The 27848-nt window shown below is 36.6% G+C and overlaps 1 protein-coding gene across 2 annotated transcripts; it reads left to right on the top strand.

Moving 5' to 3' along the window:
* On the top strand, window positions 1-27848 carry LOC149832724 (uncharacterized). Of its 2 annotated transcripts, none has more exons than XM_090014678.1 (7): window positions 1-290; window positions 2062-2108; window positions 2224-2380; window positions 2570-2765; window positions 3535-3661; window positions 25451-25624; window positions 27496-27848. In XM_090014678.1, exons 1-7 carry the CDS (start codon window positions 44-46, stop codon window positions 27652-27654), a joined length of 1107 nt encoding a protein of 368 aa, XP_089870804.1. In that variant the 5' UTR covers window positions 1-43; the 3' UTR covers window positions 27655-27848. The 2 variants fall into 2 exon arrangements, with proteins under 2 accessions (XP_089870804.1, XP_089870803.1); XM_090014677.1 differs by having other exon boundaries at window positions 2224-2389.

The raw sequence follows: 27848 nt of genomic DNA, 5'->3' as shown, positions 1-27848 counted from the left end.
GAATAGAGAGTGGAGGGAAACGGTTTGAAGCGATAGGAAGAAAATGGCGGACATCGACTCCCATGAAAAGAAGGCGACGGGGGAAACCGCTTCTGAAGAAACGAAGGAAGCGGGGGAAAACGTTTCTTGCGAAAAGGGGGTGACCAAGGAAAGGGATTCCGCGGGGACGGAGGAAATGACGCCGTGGGATCAACACTCGTCGGTGATTAGCATCCCTCGATTCGACTACGACGCTCCAGCTGCGATTCTCCAGCACTCTTATTCTGGGTTTCTCATCACCTGCACCCTCAGTACGACCCACCCCTCTCTCTCTGTCTCTTGGCTGGTGAATGTAGAAAAAAAAACATTAGGATATGTGAGATCGTGATTTTGTTGTTATTGGATTGTGGGTATGGATCGTCAAAGTTTGGTTTTGGTGGTGTTAGTGAAATTGTTGTTTTAGACTTTAGAAATCGCACAACTTAATGTAATTGCTTGATTTTACCTGTTTGCGGTCGTTGAATATGCACCAAGAAACTTTTAGTGTTCGATTTGTTCGAAACCAAGAATTCCGGAGTGAGAAAGATTTTAGGAAATCCATTAGCTGCTTAAATAAATAACAAGGAGGTGATGACTGGTTGTTTTGTTGCTTTATTGCTAGCTTGTTTTCTTAGCTTGACTATTCCTCTATAATGAAACTGAGAGATTTAGATGTGTTTTTTCTTTCGCGGACTATTAATGTTAGTCTTTGTGGGAGTTTGGCTATCCGTGTTTTGGTTAGACAATTTTGATCTCATGGTTTACTAGCGTTGCTAATAACTATAAGTTTGTCTCGTTAATGGATGTTGTTTGAACTTTGTTGATTGATTATTTCAATATGATTTGTGGATTGAACTCTTCTCATTGGAATTGTAAACATGCTGCATATGATTTGGAGTGACTCGATGGGTTCCACTGGCGTCAGTCATGTGGGAATTTGTTATATTTGATGCGCCTTTTTGTGCATCTAGTTGTTTGGAACAATGTTATCAGAGTTGAAGGGAATCAACCCCCTTTTTTATTCAATGAAAGGGCCAATCCGGATCCCCTATAGAATCAGCTAATTCAGGTTCGATGCAGCTGAATTGAGCTGATTCGACCGGAATGGGCTTATATATATATATCATAGTCACAGACATCAGCGATATTTTCAAAGTACCGTGATAATTATCACTGTATTTTCAGCAAACGATATTATAGGTAAAATATAGCAACATTTTGAAAATATCGCGATATTATCGATTGTTGTTACTGTTTTTATTTATTTTCTACATCTTAAATACGTTTTCTTCTTTATTTTGCATTTTTTACTTTTTTATTATATATGTATTTTATTATCTAAACACAATATTTTCTTACTTATTTTTGTTATATATATATATATAATTTTTTTAAGACCCGAGATTTATCACCAAACCTATAATATTGCAAGAAATAGCCTCGTCGAGATATAGCCGATACTGATATTTGTCACTATGATATATATATGTATATATATATATATATATTTTTAATTATTTTAAAAGTTGTTTTTAAAAGACCAATTCAATTTGACTTGATTCCGATCAATTCAGGCTTAAAAAAATTTGATTTGGTTCAAAAACTGATTCTAACAACATTGATTTGGAATGCTACATCTAGATCATGCCATTTTTTACTGTCAATGTCGTATACCTGGCCAATATTTGAGGGCCTGTCCAAATTAGAACTTGGATGACTAGCTCACTAGTTTTTTAGGCTGGGGTGGGACATTCAATCAAGTTGGGAGTCCAACTCATAAGTTGGGGTGCAGAGTGTAAACTGTGCTTTGTATAAGAACCAATGCATCAATTGTCCTCTTCTTTTATTGTTTGTTCTTGTCTGTGCACTTTCTTCACTGTCTGCTCAACTGAAAGTGTTTGTCACCTGGAACTAATATATTTAATGGATTTATCTCTTCTATATATATGCTCACTTTAATATGCAGCTGGAGAATACTTGTTTTTGCTTGGTGATATTCTTTTAGTAAATGGGTGGCATTTGATAATGTATTATTACATCCAGAACGAGAGAAAAGTGCCACAAAGGAAGCCATTGCCATACTTGAAAAGGTTTGCAGAAATTTTGCTTTCATTTATTTTTTAGCAGTTCATGGTCTTCCATTTGATATCAGGTCTGGGTTGGATTTAAACAAAGTGTTAGTGACAAAGTTGTTAATTGTTGCAGCATATCAGTTCAAAGAACAGCATCGACAGTTTAAGGGGTCAGTTGTCACCTAACATAAATTTAGGTCCAAAAAAACAGAAATTGTGCAATCCTTGTGAAGAAAGGTCAGCTGAAGATTCCAATGATGCTGGAATCAACAAGGCAGAAGATGCTGTAGGTGTGGTTGGTAATTGTTTTGATTGCTGTATTCAGTGTTGAGCTCATATTATCTTCTGGATAATCTTTTGATACAAACTTCTAGTATTGGAATTGGACTTAGAAAGCTAAAACAAAAATTCAGACCTTTTCCTTTGAAAGCGCCTAAATATTTGGGCCACATTCTTATGACTACTAATTCTGATAACAGGCAATTCTTTGTGCGAGAGTTCAATGGATGCTAGTACATGTTCAAGTGCTGAAAATATTTGTCCTCTCTCACTTGTGAAGCTAACTAGGAGCGGTTTACTTCTCTTTACAATCCCTAGATCTGTACGTGTTCAAAACATCAACATTTTATCAGATATTTTCCACTCTCTAGATTCTGGAGATCAAAAACCACCACTGTAAGTAATTCTTTCCAGAAAACCTTTGAAGTCCATTATTCCTTTGTTCTCTGAATTTGCATAAATTCCTTCTTAGTTAGATGAGGCTAAGCCTTAACTTGTAAAGTAAAAACGCCTATTTATGAAATCCAGGAGTTTGAGTCGTGGCACTTGGAGTATCATTCTGCTAAGTCAGTTCTTTATGTTTTCTTATTATACAATAGGAGTTCTCTTCCAGGTTGGACAGACATGTGATGGCGATGGCTTTAATGTGTAAATGATCATCTTATGTTGGCATTTATCGCTTGTGTTAAGTTGTTGCATTTGGGAAATAATATGATTTATATAATGTGTTCATAAGCATTTTACAACAAAATGCTTGTCACACATTTAAATCTTTTGCATGTGAGCATAGATGCTTAGGAAAAGAGGAAGACCATTGAAGACATGGAAGGAGGCAATTGGAGTTGATTTGAAGAATTATTAAGTGATCAAAGTTGTAGCTCCGAATAGGAAGTAATGGAGAAATAGGACTCATAAAGCTGACCCCATGCAGTTCGAATAAGGCATGATGATGATGATGAATGTATTCATGAAAACGAGTGGAAACGGAAATGCATGTATATGAGATATTTTACTGTCCAGTCTATATTTGCTCCCGTTGTTGCTGACATTTCCCTACTTGGATTCAGACATGAAAGGCTATTAGATGTTTTCATATGTTCAAATTAGAGGTTCTGATATATGTTGACAATATGTGCTAATATGTCTATATTTGTCTTTGTTACAGCTGGTGCCATCGTATTCACCCTTTTCAAGCAACTTGCATTCTAAGAGAGAAAGACTTGGCCATGGCCGTGTCAAGACTTGTTGGCCAGTACATAGGCAGTGAACATGTCCCCGAAAAACCTCTAAAGGTGTAAATTTTGTGTCTATATTTTCCTTCTCATTAATCAAACTAATGATACAATATTTGCTATGTTGGTTATTTTCTCACTATTGCATTTTTCCCCATTTCTTGTATTCAAAGGAAGTTCCTATTGCATTTTTCTCACCATTGCATTTGTTTGTGTTGAAGAGTTTTCCCTTCAGTTCAAGATTCCAAGTGCCTAGTTTCTGCAAACCTATGTAACGTGGACATGGATTCACATGCATTAGACAGCACGATTATGACTGATACTGCACTAGACATAGCAAAAATAGTTTACGAGGCTGTAGAGACAGTTATGGTCATCTAAAATAGCCATTTTATGTTTCTAGAAAATTTGGGGCATTATTTCAGTTGGTTCCCTATGTTAAATGTATTGTGTGTGTATATATATATATATATATACATTGTTAAGATGTACATATATGTATATACATATACATACATTCAAAGGCACTCCCTCTCTTGTATTTCTTAATGCTTATTTCATGCATATTTGAATAGAAGATATATTTTTTACTTGTGTTCTTGCTCTCCTTTGAGAGGTTATGTGTTAGCCCTTAGTGACTCTTTTGTATTTGGCCCATAAGTGGCTTTTGTACTTGTGTATGTGCACCTTTGTAGCCTCTTTGTGGCATTGTATTTGTGCACTTGTTTAATTACACCCTAATCTGACATTTGATACAAGTGCACAAAGAATTTCAATTTGATGTTCCAAAGAACTTTTGGTCGAAGTCACTCTTTCCAAAATTTGATATCCTTGTTCTAAATCAATTTCAAAACAATATAGCAATTTTTAGATCCGATTCTGGAGAAAAATACATGTCAAATGAATTTCAAAACTACCTTAAACAAAACGACATTATTTATCAAGGATCTTATCCTAAAACTCTCTAACAAAATAACCTTGTCGAAAGAAAACATAAGCATCTTATTGAAACAACATGAACTCTTCTTATTTCTAAAGATGTTCCAAAGAACTTTTGGGCTGAAGCCGCTCTTTCTGCAATTTATCTTACAAATAGGATGTCACCCTCATCCTTAAAAAAATGTTTCTCCATTTGAAAAATTGTTCAAAATATCTATAAATTTCAAAAGATTAAGAGTTTTTTGTTGTAAATGCTTTGTTCTTTTTCAAGGACAAGATAAACTTTCACTAAAAATAATTGAATGTGCTTTTATTGACTATGGTGAAAATCAAAAGGGATATAGGTGTTATGATGTTAAAAATAACAAACTTTATATTTCAAGAAATGTGACTTTTTTTAAGAACAAAATAAATTTGAATCTCATAAACCCAAAGAAGATGTTGACTATTCTTTTCTCTTTGACTTATTATCTAGAGACGAGTCTACAGATTCTAATGATATTATTTGTGATAATGTTTGTGATGACAATTCTCATCAAAATGATGATTTTCCCAATGAGAATCTCAATGATATTCATGTGTATACTCGGTGAGAGGGAAATGAACATCAAAATGCTTTTGACATGTACTTACAAAATATTTCCTTAAAAGACCAAGTAGAAGAATCCTTACCTAGGCAATCCTCTAAGAGTAGTAGACCTCCTTAAAAATTTGTGTCGATTCCTTTTCTACAAATTATAAAACTTGTCTAATGATGATCCACTCTTATCATGAGCCTTCCAACTTTAAAGAAGCCAAGTAACATCCACATTGGATTGATGCTATGAAACTTGAATTATAAGCACTCAATAAAGTTAACACTTAGACAATTGTAAGTCTCCCTTTAAGAAAAAAAAACTATTGGATGTAGATGAGTTTATAAAGTCAAAACTAAGAGTGATGGGTTCATTAAATTCAATGTAAAGGGGCTCTCATTAGAGCCGTCAACGATTCTACGGGAGCCCCCTTGGGTCCCATTTTTTTGTATGAAAATGGGTGCTTTGTGTTAAGATATATATATATATATATATATATATATATATATATATATATATATATATATGTGTGTGTGTGTGTGTGTGTGTGTGTGTGTGTGTGTGTGTAAACCGAAATACCCCTTAGGGGTATTCCGTTCTTTTCACCAAATAGGCATCAGCCCCTAATGGGCTGACATTTTATCCTTTTGCTTTTGTACTTTATCTTTTTGCTTTTGTACTTTTTTTTTGTTTTTTTGCTTTTGTCTTTTTCTTTTTGCTTTTGTACCTTTTTTTTGTTTTTTTACTTTTGTCTTTTTCTATGCAAAAGGGGCAGCTCATATGACTGTTGGAGCTGCCCCAATGGTCACAAATGTGACCGTTGGGTGCAGCCCCATTAGTCACATGTTCAGCCCCTTATTGCCATTGTATTATAAATAGCCCCTTGGGCCATGTATATTTTTCAACTCTTTGGAGTGCCTCTTTATGCAATAACAATTTGTTAAGACCCTTAGTGTGGGTGGTTTCGTTGATTCAATCAAGTATTCTACTTGATTTAAAGTGTGTTCTTGCATGTGTATCGGATTCAATCCACTTCATTACATGGTATCAAAGCTTTGGTGATTCAAAGGCATTTTTCTAAAAGAAAGATCATGAGGATATCAAGAGGAGGATTGTGGGCTTAGCGGATGCAACAAATTAAGGATTGTTGCATTAGAAAGCATGTCACTTCTCAAATAAGTCTTGTATCTCTATCTTTCTCCCTTCTTCCCACTATCTCTTTCTCCTCGCATTGTAAAGAAATGGAGAATGAGAGAGAAGTTATAATCTCCATTCCCGTACGCCTAAACGATACAAACTATGTGATGTGGGCATTCATAGTAAAACACAAGATATAAAAAAAGGGGTTATGTGGATTGGTGGATGGTACCGAAAAAGCGCCCAAGCTCATTCTTACGAAAATTGAGAATGGGAAGGAGGTTGCTCTTCAAGGTGAGGAAATGGGTAAAGCCATTTCCGATTATGAGAAAAAATGGAAAAAGTGGATGATGGGCCATTCCAAAATAATTGGATGGCTCATCAATAGTGTAGATATTCATAAATGCTCTAGCTTAGCAAAATTTGATTTTGCTAGCGATGCTTGGAAATATCTTAAGGACATGTATAGTGTTAAAGATATTGCCTACATATGCAATGTCCAAAATAAAGTAAGAACCATGACTCAAGGAGAGATGAATATTAGATAATATTACAATGCTCTCTCTCTCCTATGGGATGAATTGACTCTTCTTGAGCCAAAATGGCATTGCCCTGAAGATGTAGAACTTCGTGAAAGCCAAATTAAAATAGAGCGTTTCTACCAATTTGTGAATGAGCTTAGGCCTGAATTAGAGGGAACACAATCGATTCTCCTTCATAGAGGAGGTGTGCTATCCATAGTCGAAACTCTTGAAGAATTGACTATGGAAGAGAATCGTTTAAAGAAGCCATCCGCTTCAAAAGATGAAGAAATCGTACTTGCTATGTCCAAGCCCGGTAACCACACTAGGAGTTATAAGCCTCCTCACTTTGTGAAGAATGAGAATGGGAGAAATCCTAACAACTATGAAAGAAGCGATAAAAGAGATCTTGAATACAAAAAATGTGGCAAAATCATATGCTATCATTGCTATGAACCAGGACACATCAAGCTTTTTTGTCCCAAAAGAAAGAAATATCACCGTGATGATAAGAGAGTTGCTTCGGGAGAAAGAAATGATGTAGATGACTCCAAATGCATTGGCTTACTGTCTTTAGCTCAATTAATGGAGGCGCTACAATCAATGTTCAAGGGTCAAGCTTCTTTCTTCTCGGGGGCGGCCATATCCACAAGTGGTGACCCTGGTAAGACTTCTTGGATCTTAGATTCTGGTGCCTCGTTTCATATGACTCCAAATGAGTCAATATTATCTGAATGCCATTATAACCCAAATAATTCTTATGTTTCAACTGCCGACGGAACATCTTTAAAAATCAAAAGTTTTGAAATTTTTCAAAAACCACCAAACTTCCACATACCAAGTATTAGAGTTGTGCCAAAACTAAATTTGAACCTTTTATCAGTTTCACAAATTACGGATTATGGTTGCAAAATTTTGTTTTCTTCTAATGATTGTTTAATAGAGGATCTCCAGTCTGGGAAGCCGATTGGGCAAGGCCATAAAAGAGGAGATCTCTATGTAATGGACAATCTTGAGTTATCAAAACAATCTTTTTGTAATTTTATGGAAAAGAAAAATATAAAAAATTGGTACAAAAGACTAGGACATCCTAGTGTGACCAAATTACATTTGTTTCTATTTCTTACTAGTTATAAAGAAAAGAATTTTGTTTGTGAAGATTGTATTCTTGGCAAAATGAAAGCTTTTCCCTTTGAACAAAGACATTTTATACCAAAAAATCCTTTTGAGTTAATACATTCGGATGTATGGGGACCGACTCCTGTTATATCCAAAGGTAGGGTATCTTACTATATTGTGTTTGTAGATGACTATAGTAGACATTCTTGGATCCTTTTTCTTAAACAAAAATCAGAAGTATTTGAATGCTTTAAAATTTTTTATTTCTATGTAAAGACTCAATTTAAAACCAACATTCAAATTTTTAGATTTGATTCCGGGGGAGAATTTGTATCAAAAGAATTCAAAAAATTTCTTGACCTAAATGAGATTATTCATCAAAAATATTGCCCATACACTTCTCAACAAAATGGTCTAGTTGAAAGAAAGCATAGACATATTGTTGAAACCACTAGAACACTTCTTATATCAAGAAATGTTCCAAAAATGTTTTGGGCCGAAGCCACACTTACGACAGTTTATTTGATAAATAGAATGCCTTAAAAAACTATTGAAAATATATCTTCTATTGAAAAATGATTTAAAATCTCCCCCATTACAAAAGGTTGAGAGTCTTTGGATGTAAATGTTTTATTCTTATTCATAGAAATGACAAACTTTCCCCAAAAGCAATCCCTTATGTTTTTCTAGGCTATGCTGAAAATCAAAAGGGATATCGATGCTATGACATGGAAAGAAACAAGTTATATGTTTCACGAAATGTTACATTTCTGGAAAATGAAGATGGTTTTAGCAAAGAAAAAATCTAAGAGAACTATGATTATTCGTTTCTTTTTTTATCTTATCAATGAACATGATAGGTGTGAAAACATTTATAATGAGCATGAGAGTGAAAATGAAGACACTCATGGTGTAAGTTAAAATGTTGACATTGGTCTTGATAATATTGACCTACTTCATACTACCATACAAACATACACTCACCAGACCGAAGATCACCCACCATGTGCCTTAGAAAGATACTCACAAAATCAAGATGTAGACTATGCTAGTATTATAAAATCAATAAGAATTTTCAAGGCCCCTAGTAGATTTGTATCTTATGATTCTTTTGAACCAAGATACCAAGCATGTTTAATGACTATACACTCATATACTGAACCATCATCTTATTATGAAGTAAAAAACCATCAAGAATGGATTAAAGTGATGAATGATGAATTAAAAGCTTTAGAAAAAGCAAAAACTTGAGAAATTCAAACATTACCCAAAGGACGGAAAACTATAGAGTGTAGATGGGTTTACAAAATTAAAACCAAATGGGATGGGACATTGGAAAGATATAAAGCTTGATTAGTAGCTAAGATATAGTCAAGCATATGGAATTGATTATGATGACGACTGTCAGAACCCTTATATCTATAGCATCAATTAAAAAATGGCCTATCTTTCAAATGGATGTAAAAAATGTTTTTTTGAATGATAATTTAGATGAAGAGGTCTACATGGACCCTCCACCAGGTTTGAATTTAGCTTATGGAAAAACTTTTAGGTTACGAAAAACCTTGTATGGATTAAAACAAGCTCCCAAAGCTTGGTATGATAGATTTAGTAATCTAATGACTCAACTTCATTTTAAATCTTGTTTTACTGACATTGCATTGTTTGTTAAGTCTTTCAATGCAGGGATGGTCGTACTGCTACTCTACGTGGATGATATGATAATCACCAGAGGTGATAAACAGAGAGTAAATCATATCAAAGATATGCTTAAAGACAACTTTGATACGACAAATCTTGGTTTTTTAAGATATTTTCTTGGTATTGAAGTGACTTACTCACCTCGTGGTTATTTTTTGTCACAGACTAAGTATGCATCTGAGATTATTGAGAGATCAGGACTCAGATGAGAAACGGGTTGACACTCCAGAGTTCATAAATGCAAAAATGAAAAGGGATGATGGAGAACCTCTGCAAGATCCAATCCCATATAGACAATTGATTGAAGCTTTGTCTTACTTTTCATTTACTCGTCCTGATATTTCTTATGTTATTCATTCAGTTAGTCAATTTCAACATGCTCCCACTACAGTACATATGAGTGCTGTAATGAGAATTATTAAATATATTAAGAACTCTATAAATTATGGACTGTTTTTGTCATCCTCTTCTTCATTAGAAGTCATTGCGTACTCAGACTTTGATTGGGGAGGGAATGTGAATGATAGACGCTCAACTACTGGTTTATGTGTTTTTGTAGGTAACTGCTTGATCTCATGGCGATGCAAGAAGCAACAAAAGATGTCTCTCTCCTCAACTGAAGCTGAATATCGTGCTATGGCAACGACCACGTCAGAGTTAGTGTGGCTCCGACAATTATTGAAGGACTTGAGAATCCACATCAAAGAACCCTCCAAATTGTGTTGTGATAACAAGAGCGTTGTGTATATTGCAAGCAATCATACGTTCCATGAGAGAACAAAACACATTGAAATGAATTGTCACTATGTTCGTGAAGCATTTCTGCGAAAGACTATCACATTGTCCTATGTTCCATCAGAGTATCAACTAGTAGATTTCTTCACCACAGGTGCTTTAGTCACCCAGATTTCACTTCCTACTTGGCAAACTCTCGGTTGTTTCACCATGAGTTTGAGGGGAGGTGTTAATATATATATATATATATATATATATATATATATATATATATATATATATATATATATATATATATATGTGTGTGTGTGTGTGTGTGAGAACCGAAATACCCCTTAGGAGTATTCCAATCTTTTCACCAAATAGGCGTCAGCCCCTAATGGGCTGACATTTTATCTTTTTGCTTTTGTACCTTTTTTTTGTTTTTTTTGCTTTTGTCTTTTTTCTTTTTGCTTTTGTACCTTTTTTTTGTTTTTTTACTTTTGTCTTTTTCTATGCAAAAGGGGCAGCTCATGACTGTTGGAGCTGCCCCAACAGTCACATGTTCAGCCCCTTATTCCCATTGTATTATAAATAGCCCCTTGGGCCATGTATATTTTTCAACTCTTTGGAGTAGTGTCTTTTTATGCAATAACAATTTGTTAAGACCCTTGTGTGGGTGGTTTCGTTGATTCAATCAAGTATTCTACTTGATTGAAAGTGTGTTCTTGCATGTGTATCTGATTCAATCCACTTCATTACACTTTGCCCCATCTTCCTCAATGCTTTTTCAAGCATTTCAATAAGAGATTCTTTATTTTTTTAAGTTCTCTCCTCTTCCTTGTGTGTGTTTGGTGTTTGCCCTTTGTGGCATATTTAATCTTGTCCATTAGAGACATTATGTTTATGTGATTGTGCCTTCTTGTAGTCACTTTGTGACATCGTTTTTTGGCACTTGTATTTCATTACAAGTTACAACTATGTCCCGTGAAAACATGTATTTCGATCGAAAATCCAACTTGTGAGAGCGATATAGTCTAAGATTGGGATAACAAGTACAACCAAAACTCTTTAAAAGCTTGTAATACTGTAGAGAAGGCATAAGTCCAAAATCTGTGGTACACCAGCTTGAGCCATCATAGTCAACCTCGACATGTCTATGCTTCTGTTTAAATATGCCATTTTTCTCTTGCATATGTGGGCAAGAGACACAATGGCCAATACCACACTTTAGAAAATAATCTAAAGCCCTATTCTCTCCTCGATCAATATGCAAGCATTTGATTTTTTTCCCAACAACATTTTCAACAAGAACTTTAATTTTTTGAAAAATATTCAACACATCTGGCTTATTTGCCATCAAGAAATTCTACGCATATTTTGAAAAATCATCAACAAAGACCACATAATACCTGGCACCATTAAAACCCAAGAGTGGGGCTGGCACCCAAACATCTGAAAAAATCTCAAGAGATTCAGTAGAATCATAATAGACTTTAGTGAAGGGCTGCTTATGTTGCTTCCCAATTTGACAAGCAAAACAAACATGCAAATCAATATTTTCATGAGGCAAAGCAAAACATTCAATAACTTTTTGGACAATCTTTAAACTAGCATGTCCAAGCCTAACATGACATCTACCAATACTAGTTTTTTCACCAATGAATCTTACCACTATTACTACTAGAAAAATCAACTGAATAACTTTTCATGAAGAATCTCCTTTCTACTCTTGGCATCCCTCGTGCAACAATGTGTTGGATAAAACTCGAACACTACTGGTTGTCTTGGGCGAATCTTTGCACTGAAAGCAACGTCTTAGTCATGTTAAGCACATGCAAAATATCATTTAAAGAAAATTTTGAACTTTCAGAAGCGAAAACCGAATTTCACCAATATGAGATATTTTCAAACCTGTGTTGTTTCCAATTCTCATTGAATCATTGCCTTGGTAGTATGAGTGAATGGATAATGCATTCAGATATGGTTAGACACTATGTCACATGGGTGCGGGTACGGGTACAGGTGCGACACGGGTGTAGAGCATTTTCAAAAAATTTGGACACGGGGACACGGCTATATATATGTATATATATTTTTAATATATATATATATATATATAAATCATTTTTTTTTAGTTTTTATACGTCTTTTGCCCTAAAAATAGACAAAAATAGACTCGGTCAAAGTTGACTGAGTCCAAAATGTGTACGGACTCGGCCCCGGTGCATTGACCGATTCCGACACTTGGTTGACCGTGTCCGCCCCGTGTCCATGTCCACACCCGTGTCGGGTACGGGCGACACGGGTGCGTCGACCTTTTAGCCGAGTCCGTGTGACTTAGGTTAGACATCATGTGAGGCACCTGAATCAAGGTACCAGGCATCATCTCCAGTAATGACAAGTGTAGTATGATATGCATCAGAACGAGGTCTTTGTTGGTTTTTATCTGTTAATAAAGTGACACATTTTGGTAGTGTGACCTGGCTTGTCACAAAATTGACATACAACTCGCTGTCTAGCACCCAAAGAATCACCAAGATTAGAGGAACAACCTGCCTGGTTTGGGTAAGGAAGCCCCTGAATCAACCATATTGGATGCTATGATTCCCTCTGAAATTTCCTTGGTAGGATTTTTTTTATTGATTTTTTGAACAAAATTGGCCTCAAGACCAGCTTCATGCTTGTTTTCGTCTCCCTCAAGTCAGATGAACCTCTTGAGACAAAAAAAGATTATGCAGCTCACTCATGGTTATGGGATCACGATGTGTAGAAATCGATACTCTAAAGGAATCATATTCAGTTGGCAATCCTCTCAGCATGTAAAGAATTAGATCATCTTCAGAAACAGGCTTGACAGCCATAGCAAGCTGATGGGCTATAAGCTTAGCCCTCTGAATAAATTCATCTACGCTTTTACTGCCTTTCTTCATAATCTGAAGTTGCTCCTTCAGTTCCATCACTTTGGCATGAGAGTGTGCAACGTAGACATCCTTCAAGGCCTTCCACACATCAAAGGAAGTTTCAAGTTTAATGACCTGAGTATGGACTGATTTGGGCAGCGAAGATATGATCCAGTTGAGCAAAAGCTGATCATGTCAATGGCATACTAGATAATCAAGGTTGAGAACCCTCTTGTCACCTTTGGACAACATGCTCATCAGGTATGAGCTATGTCACATGGGTACGGGCATGAAGGGTATGGTATGGCAATTCCAAAAATGTGGGTACAGGGACATGACTATATATAATATCACATAAATACAAAATAAATTCAAAAAATAAAGTTTCATTATTCCAACAAGGCAACTGTTAAAAAGTGTATATACATAAATGTATAGGTATATATAATTATAATAAATAATATATAAATATATATGTATTATTATAAATAATAAATATATATATTTATATATATACACACTTTTTAACAGCAACAACATAAATTAATTTAACATTTAACAACCAACTAAACTAGTAACAAGCTAACAACTTTTATTCAAAGAATCAAAATTCAATAACAAGAACTTAGAAGCAACAAGCTACAACTAACAAATTAACAATTTAAAAAATAAGTTATAACAAGCCAATAACAATTTCAGATAATACTTAACAATTTCATATAATAACAGTACACACTTAAATTTTAAAGTTTAAACTGATATAAACTGAAATAATCTAAATATATATCTAAAAATATATACAACAACTACGCCTTCATCCCAAAACAATTGGGGTCAGCGATATGAACCAAAAAAGAAATTCATTTTGGGTCTTCCACATGAATCCTTTTCCTCCAATCATTTCTATCCAACGCCATGTCCTCGGTGAGGTTCAAAGCATTCATATCCTTTCCTATCATCTCCATCCAAGTCTTCCTAGGCCTACCCCGACCTCTTTTAACTAATATATTTTCCCATTTCTCCAACCTTCTAACTGGAGCATCATTAGGCCTTCGCCGAATATGTCCAAACCACCGTAAACGATTCTCTCGCATCTTATTTTCAATGGGTGCAACACCTACCTTCTTACGTATCTCTTCGTTCCGAATCTTATCTTTTATTGTATTTCCACACATCCATCTAAGCATCCGCATCTCAGCTACACTCATTTTTTGAATATGATGTCTCTTGGCAGCCCAACATTCCGTACCATATAGTAAAGCGGGTCTAATAGTCGTCCTATAAAACTTTCCCTTCAACCGCAATGGCATTCTACGATCGCACAGCACTCCAGTAGCACTTTTCCATTTCATCCACCCAACCTTTATCCTATGATTTACATCTCCATCAATTTCTCCATACTTTTGAATGATGAATCCCAAATATTTGAAATAATCATTCACCGGCATATCTTGCTCACCAAGTTTCACTACACTCCCATCACTACTTCGTTGCTTACTAAACCGACATTCCATATATTCAGTCTTACTCTTACTCAACTTAAAACCTCTAGCTTCCAATGTCTGTCTCCATAATTCTAACTTAGCATTAACCCCAGCTCTAGACTCATCAATCAAAACAATATCATCAGCAAACAACATACACCACGGTACATTTTCTTGAATTGATCTCGTAAGCTCATCCATCACTATCGCAAATAGGAAAGGGCTTAAAGCAGATCCTTGATGTAACCCAACCGTTATCGGAAAATTGGTTGTCACCCCTCCACAAGTGCGGACATTGGTTACTACTCCTTCATACATATCTTTAATTATACTAATGTACTTGAGAGAAACACCTTTCTTCATCATTGTCCACCAGAGAACGTCCCTAGGTACTCTATCGTATGCCTTCTCTAAATCAATAAAAACCATATGCAAATCTTTGTTCCTCTCTCTATATCTTTCAATAAGTTGTCTAAGAAGATGTATAGCTTCCATAGTTGATCTTCCAGGCATAAAACCAAATTGATTCTCCGATATCATGACAACCTTCCTCAACCTAGACTCAATCACCCTCTCCCAAAGTTTCATAGTATGACTCATGAGTTTTATACCACGATAGTTTGTGCAATCTTGTATATCACCCTTATTCTTATATAAAGGCACCAAAGTACTCTTCCTCCACTCATTAGGCATCTTATTTGTTCGCCAAATCAAGTTAAAAAGATTTGTCAACCATTCTAAACCTTTCTCTCCCAAGCATTTCCAAGCCTCGATAGGTATACCATCTGAGCCAACTGCCCTTCTTGATTTCATTTTCTTCAAAGCCTCTGCAATTTCTTTCTTTTGAATCTTGCGCATGAAGTCACGATTTATCTCATGAAAAGGAATGGAGAAGTCTCCAAGATCTTGAGCATGACTATCATTAAATAGCTTATCAAAATAATCTTTCCATCTCTCCTTAATCTCCTCCTCTTTGACTAAAACCCTTTGCGTTTCATCTTTGATACATCTAACCATACCCAAATCCTTCGATTTCCTATCTCTCATCTTTGCAAGCCTATAAATATCCTTCTCGCCTTCTTTGGTATCCAACTTGTCATAAACCTCCTTATATACCTTAGCCCTCGCATTTCGAACAACTTTTTTAGCTTCCTTCTTTGCTATCATATACTTCTCCAAATTCTCATTATCACGACTCTTACTTAGATTTCTATAACACTCTCTTTTAACCTTAATAGCTAATTTGACATCCTCATTCCACCATGATGTATCCTTACCTAGTGGTGCACCGCCTTTAGACTCACCCAATACCTCCTTAGCTACTTTTCTCATACCACCCGCTATCTTATTCCACATTGATTCTGAATCCTCCTCGAGACACCAATCAACTTCCTTAACTACCTGCTCTACAAACATTCCTTGTTTAGCTCCTTTCAGTGCCCACCACTTAATTCTAGGATCTATCCTATGTCTATCCCTTTTGCGGCATTGTCTAATTCTAAGATCTAAAATTAAGACTCTATGTTGTGTAGCTACACTTTCTCCTGGTATAACCTTACAATCGATGCAACAACCCCTATCTCTCTTTCTAAGTAGGAAAAAATCTATCTGACTCGTATTAACCCCACTTTTAAATGTTACTAGGTGAGACTCCCTCTTCCTAAACCAAGTGTTTGCTAAGATCATATCATAGGACAAACAAAAATCTAAAATCCTTTCTCCACTTTCATTTCTTTTTCCTATACCATAGCATCCATGGATATTCTCAAATCCATCCCTACTAATGCCTACATGTCCATTAAGGTCACCGCCGATGAAAAGCTTTTCTCCATAAGATGTCTCTTGTACTACTCCATCTAAATCTTCCCAAAATTGATGCTTAATGGAATCATCTAAACCTACTTGAGGTGCATAAACACTAATAATATTAATAATATCCGTACTTAATACTAATTTAATAAGTAAAATTCTATCACCCTTCCTACGGACCTCAACTACATTATCTATAAACTGACGACTCATAACAATCCCTACTCCATTCCTATTCCTATTAATTCCTGTATACCAAATCTTATATCCCCAAGGTTCTATCACTTTAGCTTTCTCACCTACCCATTTGGTCTCTTGAAGACATAAAATATCAATCTTTCTCCTACACATAACATCTACTAACTCTACCAACTTACCAGTTAAAGACCCTATGTTCCAAGTGGCTAACCTAATTTTATGGTCTTGGACTAACTTCTTTACCCCCACCCGTCCAACAAAGTGAGGGAACCTTTGCCTATTTGACACCACACCCGGGCGCCGGTGTGACGCGTCGCTTCTGGGCGACGACCTAGCAACCCTTGCACATTTATCACTGCCTCCGGGCCTAGAGAGTACAGCGCGTCGCTCAGTAGGGAACGCCCCAACGAAATTCTCATATTGGTTCATTTTCATAGGATATGACAAAGTTTTTATGCTGGCTGTCACAGGCCTACCGCAACCCTCCTCCTTTATCCGGGCTTGGGACCGGCAGTGTATAACTACACAGGCGGAGTTATATATCTAAAAATATATACTGAATATAAATTGAATATATCTAAATTATAAACTGAATATAATCTAAATATATATCTAAAATCTATATTATATACTGAATACAACAACACAACAACAACTACGCCTTCATCCCAAAACAATTGGGGTCGGCGATATGAAACAACAAAGAAAATCATTATGGGTCTTCCACATGAATCCTTCTCCTCCATTCATTTCTATCCAATGCCATGTCCTCGGTGAGGTTCAAAGCATTCATATCCTTTCTTATCACCTCCATTCATGTCTTCCTAGGCCTACCCCGACCTCTTTTAACTAATATATTTTCCCATTTCTCCATCCTTCTAACTGAGCATCATTAGGCCTTCGTCGAATATGTCCAAACCACCGTAAACGATTCTCTCTCATCTTATTTTCAATGGGTGCAACGCCTACCTTCTTACGTATCTCCTCGTTCAGAATCTTATCTTTTATTGTATTTCCACACATCCATCTCAGCATACGCATCTTAGCTACACTCATTTTTTGAATATGATGTCTCTTGACAGCCCAACATTCCGTACTATATAGTAAAGCGGGCCTAATAGTCGTCCTATAAAACTTTCCCTTCAACCGCAATGGCATTCTACGATCGCACAACACTCCAGTTGCACTCTTCCATTTCATCCACCCAACCTTTATCCTATGATTTACATTTCCATCAATTTCTCCATACTTTTGAATGATAGATCCCAAATATTTGAAAGAATCATCCACCGGTATTTCGTGCTCACCAAGCTTCACTACACTCCCATCACTACTTCGTTGCTTACTAAATCAACATTCCATGTATTCTGTCTTACTCTTACTCAACTTAAAACCTCTTGCTTCCAATGTCTGTCTCCATAATTCTAACTTAGCATTAACCCCAGCTCTAGACCCATCAATCAAAACAATATCATCAGCAAACAACATACACCACGACACATTTTCTTGAATTGATCTCGTAAGCTCATCCATCACTATAGCAAATAGGAAAGGGCTTAAAGCAGATCCTTGATCTAACCCAACCGTTATAGGAAAATTGGTTGTCACCTCTCCACAAGTGCGGACATTGGTTACTACTCCTTCATACATTTCTTTAATTATACTAATGTACTTGAGAGAAACACCTTTCTTCATCATTGTCCACCAGAGAACGTCCCTAGGTACTCTATCGTAAGCCTTCTCCAAATCAATAAAAACCATATGCAAATCTTTGTTCCTCTCTCTATTTTTCTCAATAAGTTGTCTAAGAAAATGTATAGCTTCCATAGTTGATCTTCCAGGCATAAAACCAAATTGATTCTCCGATATCATGACAATCTTCCTCAACCTAGACTCAATCACCCTCTCCCAAAGTTTCATATTATGACTCATGAGTTTTATACCACGATAGTTTGTGCAATCTTGTATATCACCCTTATTCTTATATAGAGGCACCAAAGTACTCTTCCTCCACTCATTAGGCATCTTATTTGTCTGCCAAATCTTGTTAAAAAGATTTGTCAACCATTTTAAACCTTTCTCTCCCAAGCATTTCCAAGCCTCGATAGGTATACCATCTGGGCCAACTGCCCTTCTTGATTTCATTTTCTTTAAAGCCTCTGCAATTTCTTTCTTTTAAATCTTGCGCATGAAGTCACGATTCATCTCATGAAAAGGAATTGAAAAGTCTCCAAGATCCTGAGCATGACTTTCATTAAATAGCTTATCAAAATAATCTTTCCATCTCTCCTTAATCTCCTCATCTTTGACTAAAACCCTTTGCGTTTCATCTTTGATACATCTAACCATACCCAGATCCCTCGATTTCCTATCTCTCATCTTTGCAAGCCTATAAATATCCTTCTCACCCTCTTTGGTATCCAACTTGTCATAAACCTCCTTATATACCTTATCTCTCGCGTTCCGAACTACTTTTTTAGCTTCCTTCTTTGCTATCATATATTTCTCCAAATTCTCATTATCACGATTTTTACTTAGATTTCTATAACACTCTCTTTTAACCTTAATAGCTAATTTGACATCCTCGTTCCACCACGATGTATCCTTACCTAGCGGTGCACCGCCTTTAGACTCACCCAATACCTCCTTAGCCACCTTTCTCATGCTACCCGCTATCTTATTTCACATAGATTCTGAATCCTCCTCGAGACACCAATCAACTTCCTTAACTACCCGCTCTACAAACATTCCTTGTTTAGCTTCTTTCAGTGCCCACCACTTAATTCTAGGATCTATCATATGTCTATCCCTTTTGCGGTATTGTCTAATTCTAAGATCTAAAATTAAGACTCTATGTTGTGTAGCTACACTTTCTCCCGGTATAACCTTACAATCGATGCAACAACCCCTATCTCTCTTTCTAAGTAGGAAAAAATCTATCTGACTCGTATTAACCCCACTTTTAAATGTTACTAGGTGAGACTCCCTCTTCCTAAACCAAGTGTTTGCTAAGATCATATCATAGGCCAAACCAAAATCTAAAATCCTTTCTCCACTTTCATTTCTTTTTCCTATACCATAGCCTTCATGGATACTCTCAAATCCATCCCTACTAATGCCTACATGCCCATTAAGGTCACCGCCGATGAAAAGCCTTTCTCCATAAGATATCCCTTGCACTACTCCATCTAAATCTTTCCAAAATTGACGCTTAATGGAATCATCTAAACCTACTTGAGGTGCATAAACACTAATAATATTAATAATATTCGTACCTAATACTAATTTAATAAGTAAAATCCTATCACCCTTCCTACGGACCTCAACTACATTATCTATAAACTCACGACTCATAACAATCCCTACTCCATTCCTATTCCTATTTATTCCTGTATATCAAATCTTATATCCCCAAGGTTCTATCACTTTTGCTTTCTCACCTACACATGACATCTACTAACTCTACCAACTTACCAGTTAAAGATCCTATGTTCCAAGTGGCTAACCTAATTTTATGGTCTTGGACCAACTTCTTTATCCCCACCCGTCCAACAAAGTGAGGGAACCCTTGCCTATTTGACACCACACCTGGGCGCCGGTGTGACGCGTCGCTTCCGGGCGACGACCTAGCAACCCTTGCCCATTTATCACTGCCTCCGGGCCTATAGAGTACAGCGCGTCGCTCAGTAGGGAACGCCCCAACGAAATTCTCATATTGGTTCATATTCATAGGGTATGACTAAGTTTTTATGCTGGCTGTCACATGCCTACCAAATGGCCCCACCCCTTTGACTTTGGTTTGACCAAGGGAAAAAATAAAGAAAAAGTTCAGTCTGGGTTAGACCTGACTCAGAGTAGGACCCGACCCATGGCATGCCCGCACTGCATTCGGTACCCGCACCCATGTCGTCACCTTAGTTGTCAAAAGTTGTGCCTAAGATGGCTAAGCGTAGGGCCACCACCTAGGTTTATGGGTCTACGCAGTAGGATCCTATTTTTTTACCTAGGTTGTCCATGCCTAAGCTGTAGGGACAGTTGTTATATTTTTTAATTTTTTTTTGTTTCTTTTCTTTTTCTTCTTCTTCCTGCTGTCCCAAAAACTTTCTTTTTTTATTCTCTCTTTTTCTTCTTTTATTTTTCTTTTTTACCTTATTTTTTTCTTCTTCCTCCTCCTTTCACCCCTCCACTTAGTTGTCAAAGGCGAAGCCTAGGCGTGGCCTAGTTGAGGTAGTCTCTCGGTCTGATGCGCAATTTCACACACATATATATGTTTTTTGTGTAATTTATATAATTATATATATTAACATATCATAAACATATATTATAAATTTACAATATTATGTGTTTATATTATATATAATTATATATATACATATTTTGTGTACTTAATTCATATATAATCTATAAGCGCATGAGTTATCTATTTGACTATTTTTATATAATATAATTGCTTTACAGGGTTCAACAACATATTATTTGTCTATTGCTTATTGTTGACTAATTTAATGTTGTATACATGTTTCTTATTAATTTTAGTAGTTTGTTTACTTATTTTGTATGTTCTTTTAAATTTTTTTATTTGGGGTACCGCCTAATCTGCTTAGGCCCCGCCTAAGCCTCGCCTAGTCTTTTTAGGGGCTCACTGCTTAGGCTCTGCCTAGCGCCTTTGACAACTAAGGTCATCACCTGTCGACATAGGTACGACGGCCATTTTGGCATTCTGTGTTACATAGGGTATGAGTTTAAATCCGTCAAGATCATAGGATATCAAGAGACGCTTAAATTGAGAAGCCCATATAAAACAATTAACGACAGTAAGTTTGGTACTAAGTATTGGAAATTGTTAGGAGCAGTTAGTACCGACAAGAGGGAGTTGGACCGACTGTCGGAGTTCACCATTGTTGTCAACTAAGCTGATGATGATGGTATCACTGATACATCTAAAAAATTAGACGTGCACAACAATCAAGCAAAACAAGAACTCAACTCACATTTTTAACGTGGTTCGATCTGAAGGGATCCACACCCATGGTTACCTCTCTCTTTCTTTACACTCAGCAAGAGAGTGAGGCCTTATATTTGTAGAATATTTTCTACAGCTTGGAGAGGAAGACTTCCTCTTTTAATTACATTGTAAAGTCCAGCTAATTTAGAAAGTTTATTTGCATTAGGATTCCTTGGTGTGCAAGGAGTTTCCTTCTTCATGTGGATAGGATCCTTATCACCATCAACTTTTGGTTGGTTTGCTTGTTCACAAATCTTTTTTAGGCTTGAAACCAAATTCAACCATTTGAAAGGTCAAAAATGTCCTCAAAGTAGGCCCTACTTTCCAAACTAAGTCACAAGGATTCGGCAAACCAAGTGCCGCACCCGCATCAACGCGACGCGACGCGATGCGGGTACGGCACCCGATGCGGTCAACCTGACCATGGGTGCAGTCAATGCACCTAGGGTCATTTTGGTCCAATTTTCGGACTTAAAAAAAAATTTGCCCGATCAAAAGGGTTGTGAAGAGAGGATTAGGGCAATTTTTTTTCCCTAATCCTTCCTTCCTCTCCTCCCGACTTTGCAGCCGAACCCTAACGCCGATCTCTCCACCGAACTCCGACGTTGCCGACGACCTTCGTCGGACACTTCCTCTCCTCTCCTGCACTCCTGTGCTCTCTCGCTCGCCTCCTCTCCTCTCGACGTCTCTCAGGGGAGCCCGATGCCACCTCCTCCTCTCCTTCATCGCAGACCTCTGGCGATCGCCGACATCAATGCCACCCGCAACCCCGACGATGGCCGGAGCTCGCAGGTATGCTCCTCCTCTTCCTCCACTTCTCTCTCTGTCTTCTCCTTCCTCCCTCTCCCTGTGTTCGCCAGCAGGAGGCCGGTGGCCCCTGCCGCGCCTTCCTCTCTCTTTGTTTGCGGGAGGCCCCAGATAACTGATTTTATATCAACCTCTGTCGCCGGCCACCTGCCGACCCTCAGGTAGGCCCCAAAGGAGACGGGTTGGGCTTTGGGCTTTCCGAAATTTCTTGATGAATTGATGATGTAACTGAGGTCGAATGAGATGGCTGCACTATCTTAACCGAGGGCTCTCGGGTTTCAAATCCCAAGGGGATCATCTCTCAACTTTCCTATAAAAAGGGAAAAAGAAGAACCACATAAGTACCTGACTCACGTATGCAAGACAAATATTTTGCTATCTAAAATTTGATGCAACTGAAAGGATAAGAGGCCTGATCGTACTTTTTATGGAGAAGATATCAGGCTAGTAATGCAATGTGTATGCATCTAAAAGGCAATACAGTACTAGCATTTGGTATTCATTCTTTTATTGATTACCTATGTAATGATATGAGCATATGATTACAAAACTAAATCATGAAAATGCCTGTACTTTTCTTTTAATTGAATCAATTGAGCATATAATACACAAAATAAATGGCATACATGAAACTTCATGGGTATCAAACGACTTAGGCATGAACATAGTAAAGAATTGATTATTTGATACTTTAACTATGCCAAAAAGAAGTGTTAGTCAGCAGTTCTTATCCTAGAAAATACTTGTAGTAAAGGTCGAAAATATATATATTGAAAATTTGTTGCTAACTTATAAAACTTAAAAATTATATATATATATATATATATATATATATATATATATATATATATATATATATATATATATTTTTTGCCGCACCCCCACACCCAAGTTTTTTGAAAGTGCTGCACCCCCGCACCCGCACCCATGTGACATAGTTTCCAAACGGGTTATTTTTTAAACCAAAAACATGTTTTGGCTATAATTTTTCACTCTGATGTCAGATCAAAGTGATCTTTGGTTCATTGGAAAGCTAGAAATCTCTACTTTTGGTTGAAATAGGTTGAAGATGTTATTTTACAGGTCAAAAGTTTGGTAAAACCATATTATCTTTCAAAATTACTCAAAAATACTGAAAACCTTAATATCCTTTGAAATGCATTTATCAAATAGGACTTTGAAAATACCCTTTCGAAAATACTTGAGTGTGCTTGATGATGGATTAGAACTATAGAAAACTCCTTTTTCGATGATACTTTGTATTCTCGACGAATAATGAAGTATAAAAGGTTCACACCCTGAATCTCGAGGAATGTGAACGAACGCATCCCGATGTCTGATGAGTCATAATGTGGCATGATGTCAGGGACCCATGATCGAAGTTGGTTCGGGGAACCCAAAAAAATTTAGGTGTCAACAGGAACCAGCAACATTGGTTGGGATTGACCTATAGAACTTATATGATTCAATGACTTGGATAAAGCAAGGTGCATAATGCTTGTAAAAAATGCACAAGTCTAGAGATGAAAATATCATCAGTTAAAAAATAGTTGTATGGTTTGTGGGTTCCTCAGTATGTAAATTCCGATTGATCTTAGTTCAGCAGCTTCATCCACATTTTTCAATAGAGAAAGTTTTGCCAAGATTTAAAAGGTGAGGGGACATGGAGTTATTGGTGAATGTTGTAAATTGCAACTCAAGGGAGTACACATATTCTAACATGCACTAGAAGTGGTCAGCATTAGTTTCCCTGTGTGTGTGCACACACACACGTACACTAATGTTGGGGAGCTTTTGCAAACTTTAAAACCCTAAAACTGTTTGATTTGGCCGTGTCTGGAATTTGGTGGAGGCAAAGCATGTGTGTGCACACACATGCACTCACATGCACTCACATACCAGATTTGGGAAGCTTTTGCTTTACTCCAAACCTCTTAAAACTGTTGTGTAGTCATCATGTCTTGAACCTTTGAGGTCTAACTTTTGATAACTTCTTGATGCTGATCCATTCTATGCCACCTGGGTATGGGTGCGGGTACGGGTACGGAGGAAACAACACGGCAATTCCAAAAAATGTGGCTACGGAAACACGGCTATATATATGTATGTATGTATATATATATATATATATATATATATATATATATATCACATAATAAATATGAAATAAATTCAAACTAAACTGAATATAATATATTATATACTGGCAATATATATTATGTATCTAAAATATATATTATATAGTAAAAATTTAATATATAATATAATATAATATAGGACACGCAAAATGGCATATCCGGTACCCGTACCCATGTTGACACGGGTATGCCACCTAAAGTGGTGTGTTCCTGTAAAATAGGATCCATGAGATTGATACAGGACTTGGTTGTTTCTGACATTGTAAGATTAAGGATTTTGCTATACAGCTGATTAACCAGGATTTTGCTATACATATGAGTCACTTTTTAATGAGTTTATGCAGTTTTTTGCATTCCTATCTATGCATGATGGCCTTAACTGGTTGTCCCTCTGTCAAGCAGTTGCTTCACGAGTATCCATTCATCTTATTACTTTTTAAGTATCTTCTTGCTTCAGGCGTGTATGTTACTAAGTGCCAACAGTACTAATATTGTCAGAACTTGCAATAACGCATAATTTTCACTACAGTTAGCAGTAAAGTGATGCATTTGGATGGTTTTTTCTTGTTTTTGTTTGCCATATGACTTTGAATGGATAAGGCAGCTTTAAACAACTTGAATTGCTTTTATTTCTCAGATACATAAACTTGTCTGAACTGATTGTAAAACTGCACTTAGAGGGAACTTTACCAGATCACACTGCTGCTTCTGATGTTTTCTTTTATATCTATCATTTGTAATTCTCTGAAGTATTTGTTGATTGCTAATATATTTGATCTTTCTTAACTGGGCCTTTCAGTTTGCAGTGAGTTTTAATCGGAGAGGTGTTGAAGAAACAGAAGTCAATCAGGAAACTCCCATTAGTGATTGCCAAGAACCAACTCTGTTAGATCGGAACGAGTGTCTACGTGTTGTTGCTAGTGCTGTGAAAGATATTGTAGCAGATTCAGTTGTGGATCTAAAATCTCCTCAGGTGTTGACTGTATGATATTTCTAGACTTTGTGCTTGTGATATTTCTTCTTTGGGTGCCTTCTTTCTTAATGGAACTGCTAGCTAGCCCCTACCAATTTACTGCAGAACATAAATAGCATGTGAACAAATTTACTACTTCAAGTTGCCTTGATGTATGGTGAAACCGGTAGTCCATTTGCATATGTTCTTAGCACAACCTATGTACATAAATCATTTCCTCTACTAGCATTAGCAATCACTTGTTTTTATTGTTTTCAGTTATGTTCTCTTCATATGCCTCTGTTAAGGAAAAGTTAAATCCTACAGGTAGGGAGCATAGGCCAAGCTGAGCTGAGTATTAGGCAGCTATGTCCTAGATCAATATACATAACTACTTGCATTCTTGATATGGATGGAGCTGAACTACTTGCATTGTCTTCAATGGCCAATGCAAGTCTCCCTCAAGCCCCTTAGTTTATTCTTTTCTATGTTTTTCTCAGAAGGCATTCATATATGTGGGAGAAGAGATCATCTGGAACATTTTTCTTTTTTCTGTGGTTTCCCTTTTCTTCATGTTTTGAGGCTTAAGTTTTGAATCACCTTAAGCATAAATTGAACCCTAAACTTCTTGTGCTATGTTAATGTGTAGTCTAGCTATGGTCTTTGTCCTGGAAAGGATCTTCTGACCAAACCAATATATATACATGTATATACATATATATACATATATATATATATATATATATATATATATATATATATATATATATATATATATATATATATATATATATATATATATAGCAGGATGCTGTTTTGACCAAATCTAATCCCATGGATGTCTTCAGCATGGTTAAAATGGTAGGAATTGACTCTTGGATCATATTTTTTGAACGTAAATATACGATTACCAACGGGGGGCTCCGACCATCTGGTAGGAGCAGTTTGTGCAAGTCACCATGTATGAGACATTGCAAGTTCAAACCCCACCGGCATATGGGGTTGAACAACTGCCTGATAGTTTGAACAGACCTCTGGCCTGTTTGGGTTGGCTTTGTAAAAGGGAGGGGGCCCTAATTCCCCCTAGTTCTGTTATGGGAAAAAGAACAAAAATATGATTTTATGAGGGTTGAAAATTTGGTACATTGTACGCCATTGATTTTCCCAATCTCTACAAAATCTTTACTCATTGGAATAACACTGTCATATGGGTGCGGGTGTGGGTGCGACACGGGTGCGGCGCAATTTTAAAACTTTTGGACACAGGGACTCGGCTATATATATATATATATATATATTTAAAAATATATATATAATAATAATATATCCAGTGTATGCATATATGTGGATATTGTCCTCTAAAGTTTGGCACGAACATGAGTTTTTACAAACTTTGCAAATTGTACTTTTGCCTTTGCAGAAATTTTTTTCTGGGGCTTATGTTTGAGACTCATGCTATATATATAATTTAAAAATATATAAATTTTTTTTTTGCCCTAAAAATGAACATTTTTGGACTCAGTCAACGTTGACCGAGTCCAAAATAAGGACGGACTCAGCCTTGACTTGTTGACCGAGTCCGACTCGGCGTTGACCGAGTCTGGGCCGTGTCAGGGCGTGTTGACTTGGGTGCAACGCCTCCCTAGCCGAGTCCGTGTGACAGAGAAATAACATGATCCAAGCATTGATTTCTACTAGCCCGAACATGTAGATCACTTTGGAGGGTCAGATGTGCCAAAAACATCCAAAAATTGAAAATATTATGGTTTTCTACTAAAGGGTTCCTTACCCACGATATAGCATATTGAAAGGCATGCAACAACAGTTTCACCATCATATTTAGCTATATTATACATTTATATTTACAATATGAATCATATAAACTTTTGCAGATGGCTGTGCTCATTGATGTACTACCTATTTCTGGGGTACCAAATAGGTCATTAATTGTTGCAGTGGCCGTTCTTCCTCACAGCCTCGTGAATACAAAGCCAAGGCTATGCGTTAAGCCACTTGCTGCAGACCCAAAAGGCATGAAAAGAAAAAAGTAGCGGTTCTTCATGTGGTGGCAATGTTTTAAATGAGATAGTTAATGTTGTTTATTTAACTGCCTTTAGCAAATGTGGGGGCATAATTTATACTTTTCCCTCTTGGCTGGACCTTATGATTTTATGCAAGAAAGACAGAATGATGTCAGATGGATTGCTAAGTTATTCAGTTAAATGAAAATTTTGACTTTAAGAAA

Source organism: Nuphar pumila, chromosome 7 (assembly GCF_984573655.1).
Source record: "Nuphar pumila chromosome 7, dmNupPumi1.hap1.1, whole genome shotgun sequence".
Taxonomy (NCBI): Eukaryota; Viridiplantae; Streptophyta; class Magnoliopsida; order Nymphaeales; family Nymphaeaceae; genus Nuphar; species Nuphar pumila.
The sequence above is the reverse complement of the archived record's forward strand: the minus strand, read 5'-3'. Positions and strand labels throughout refer to the sequence as shown.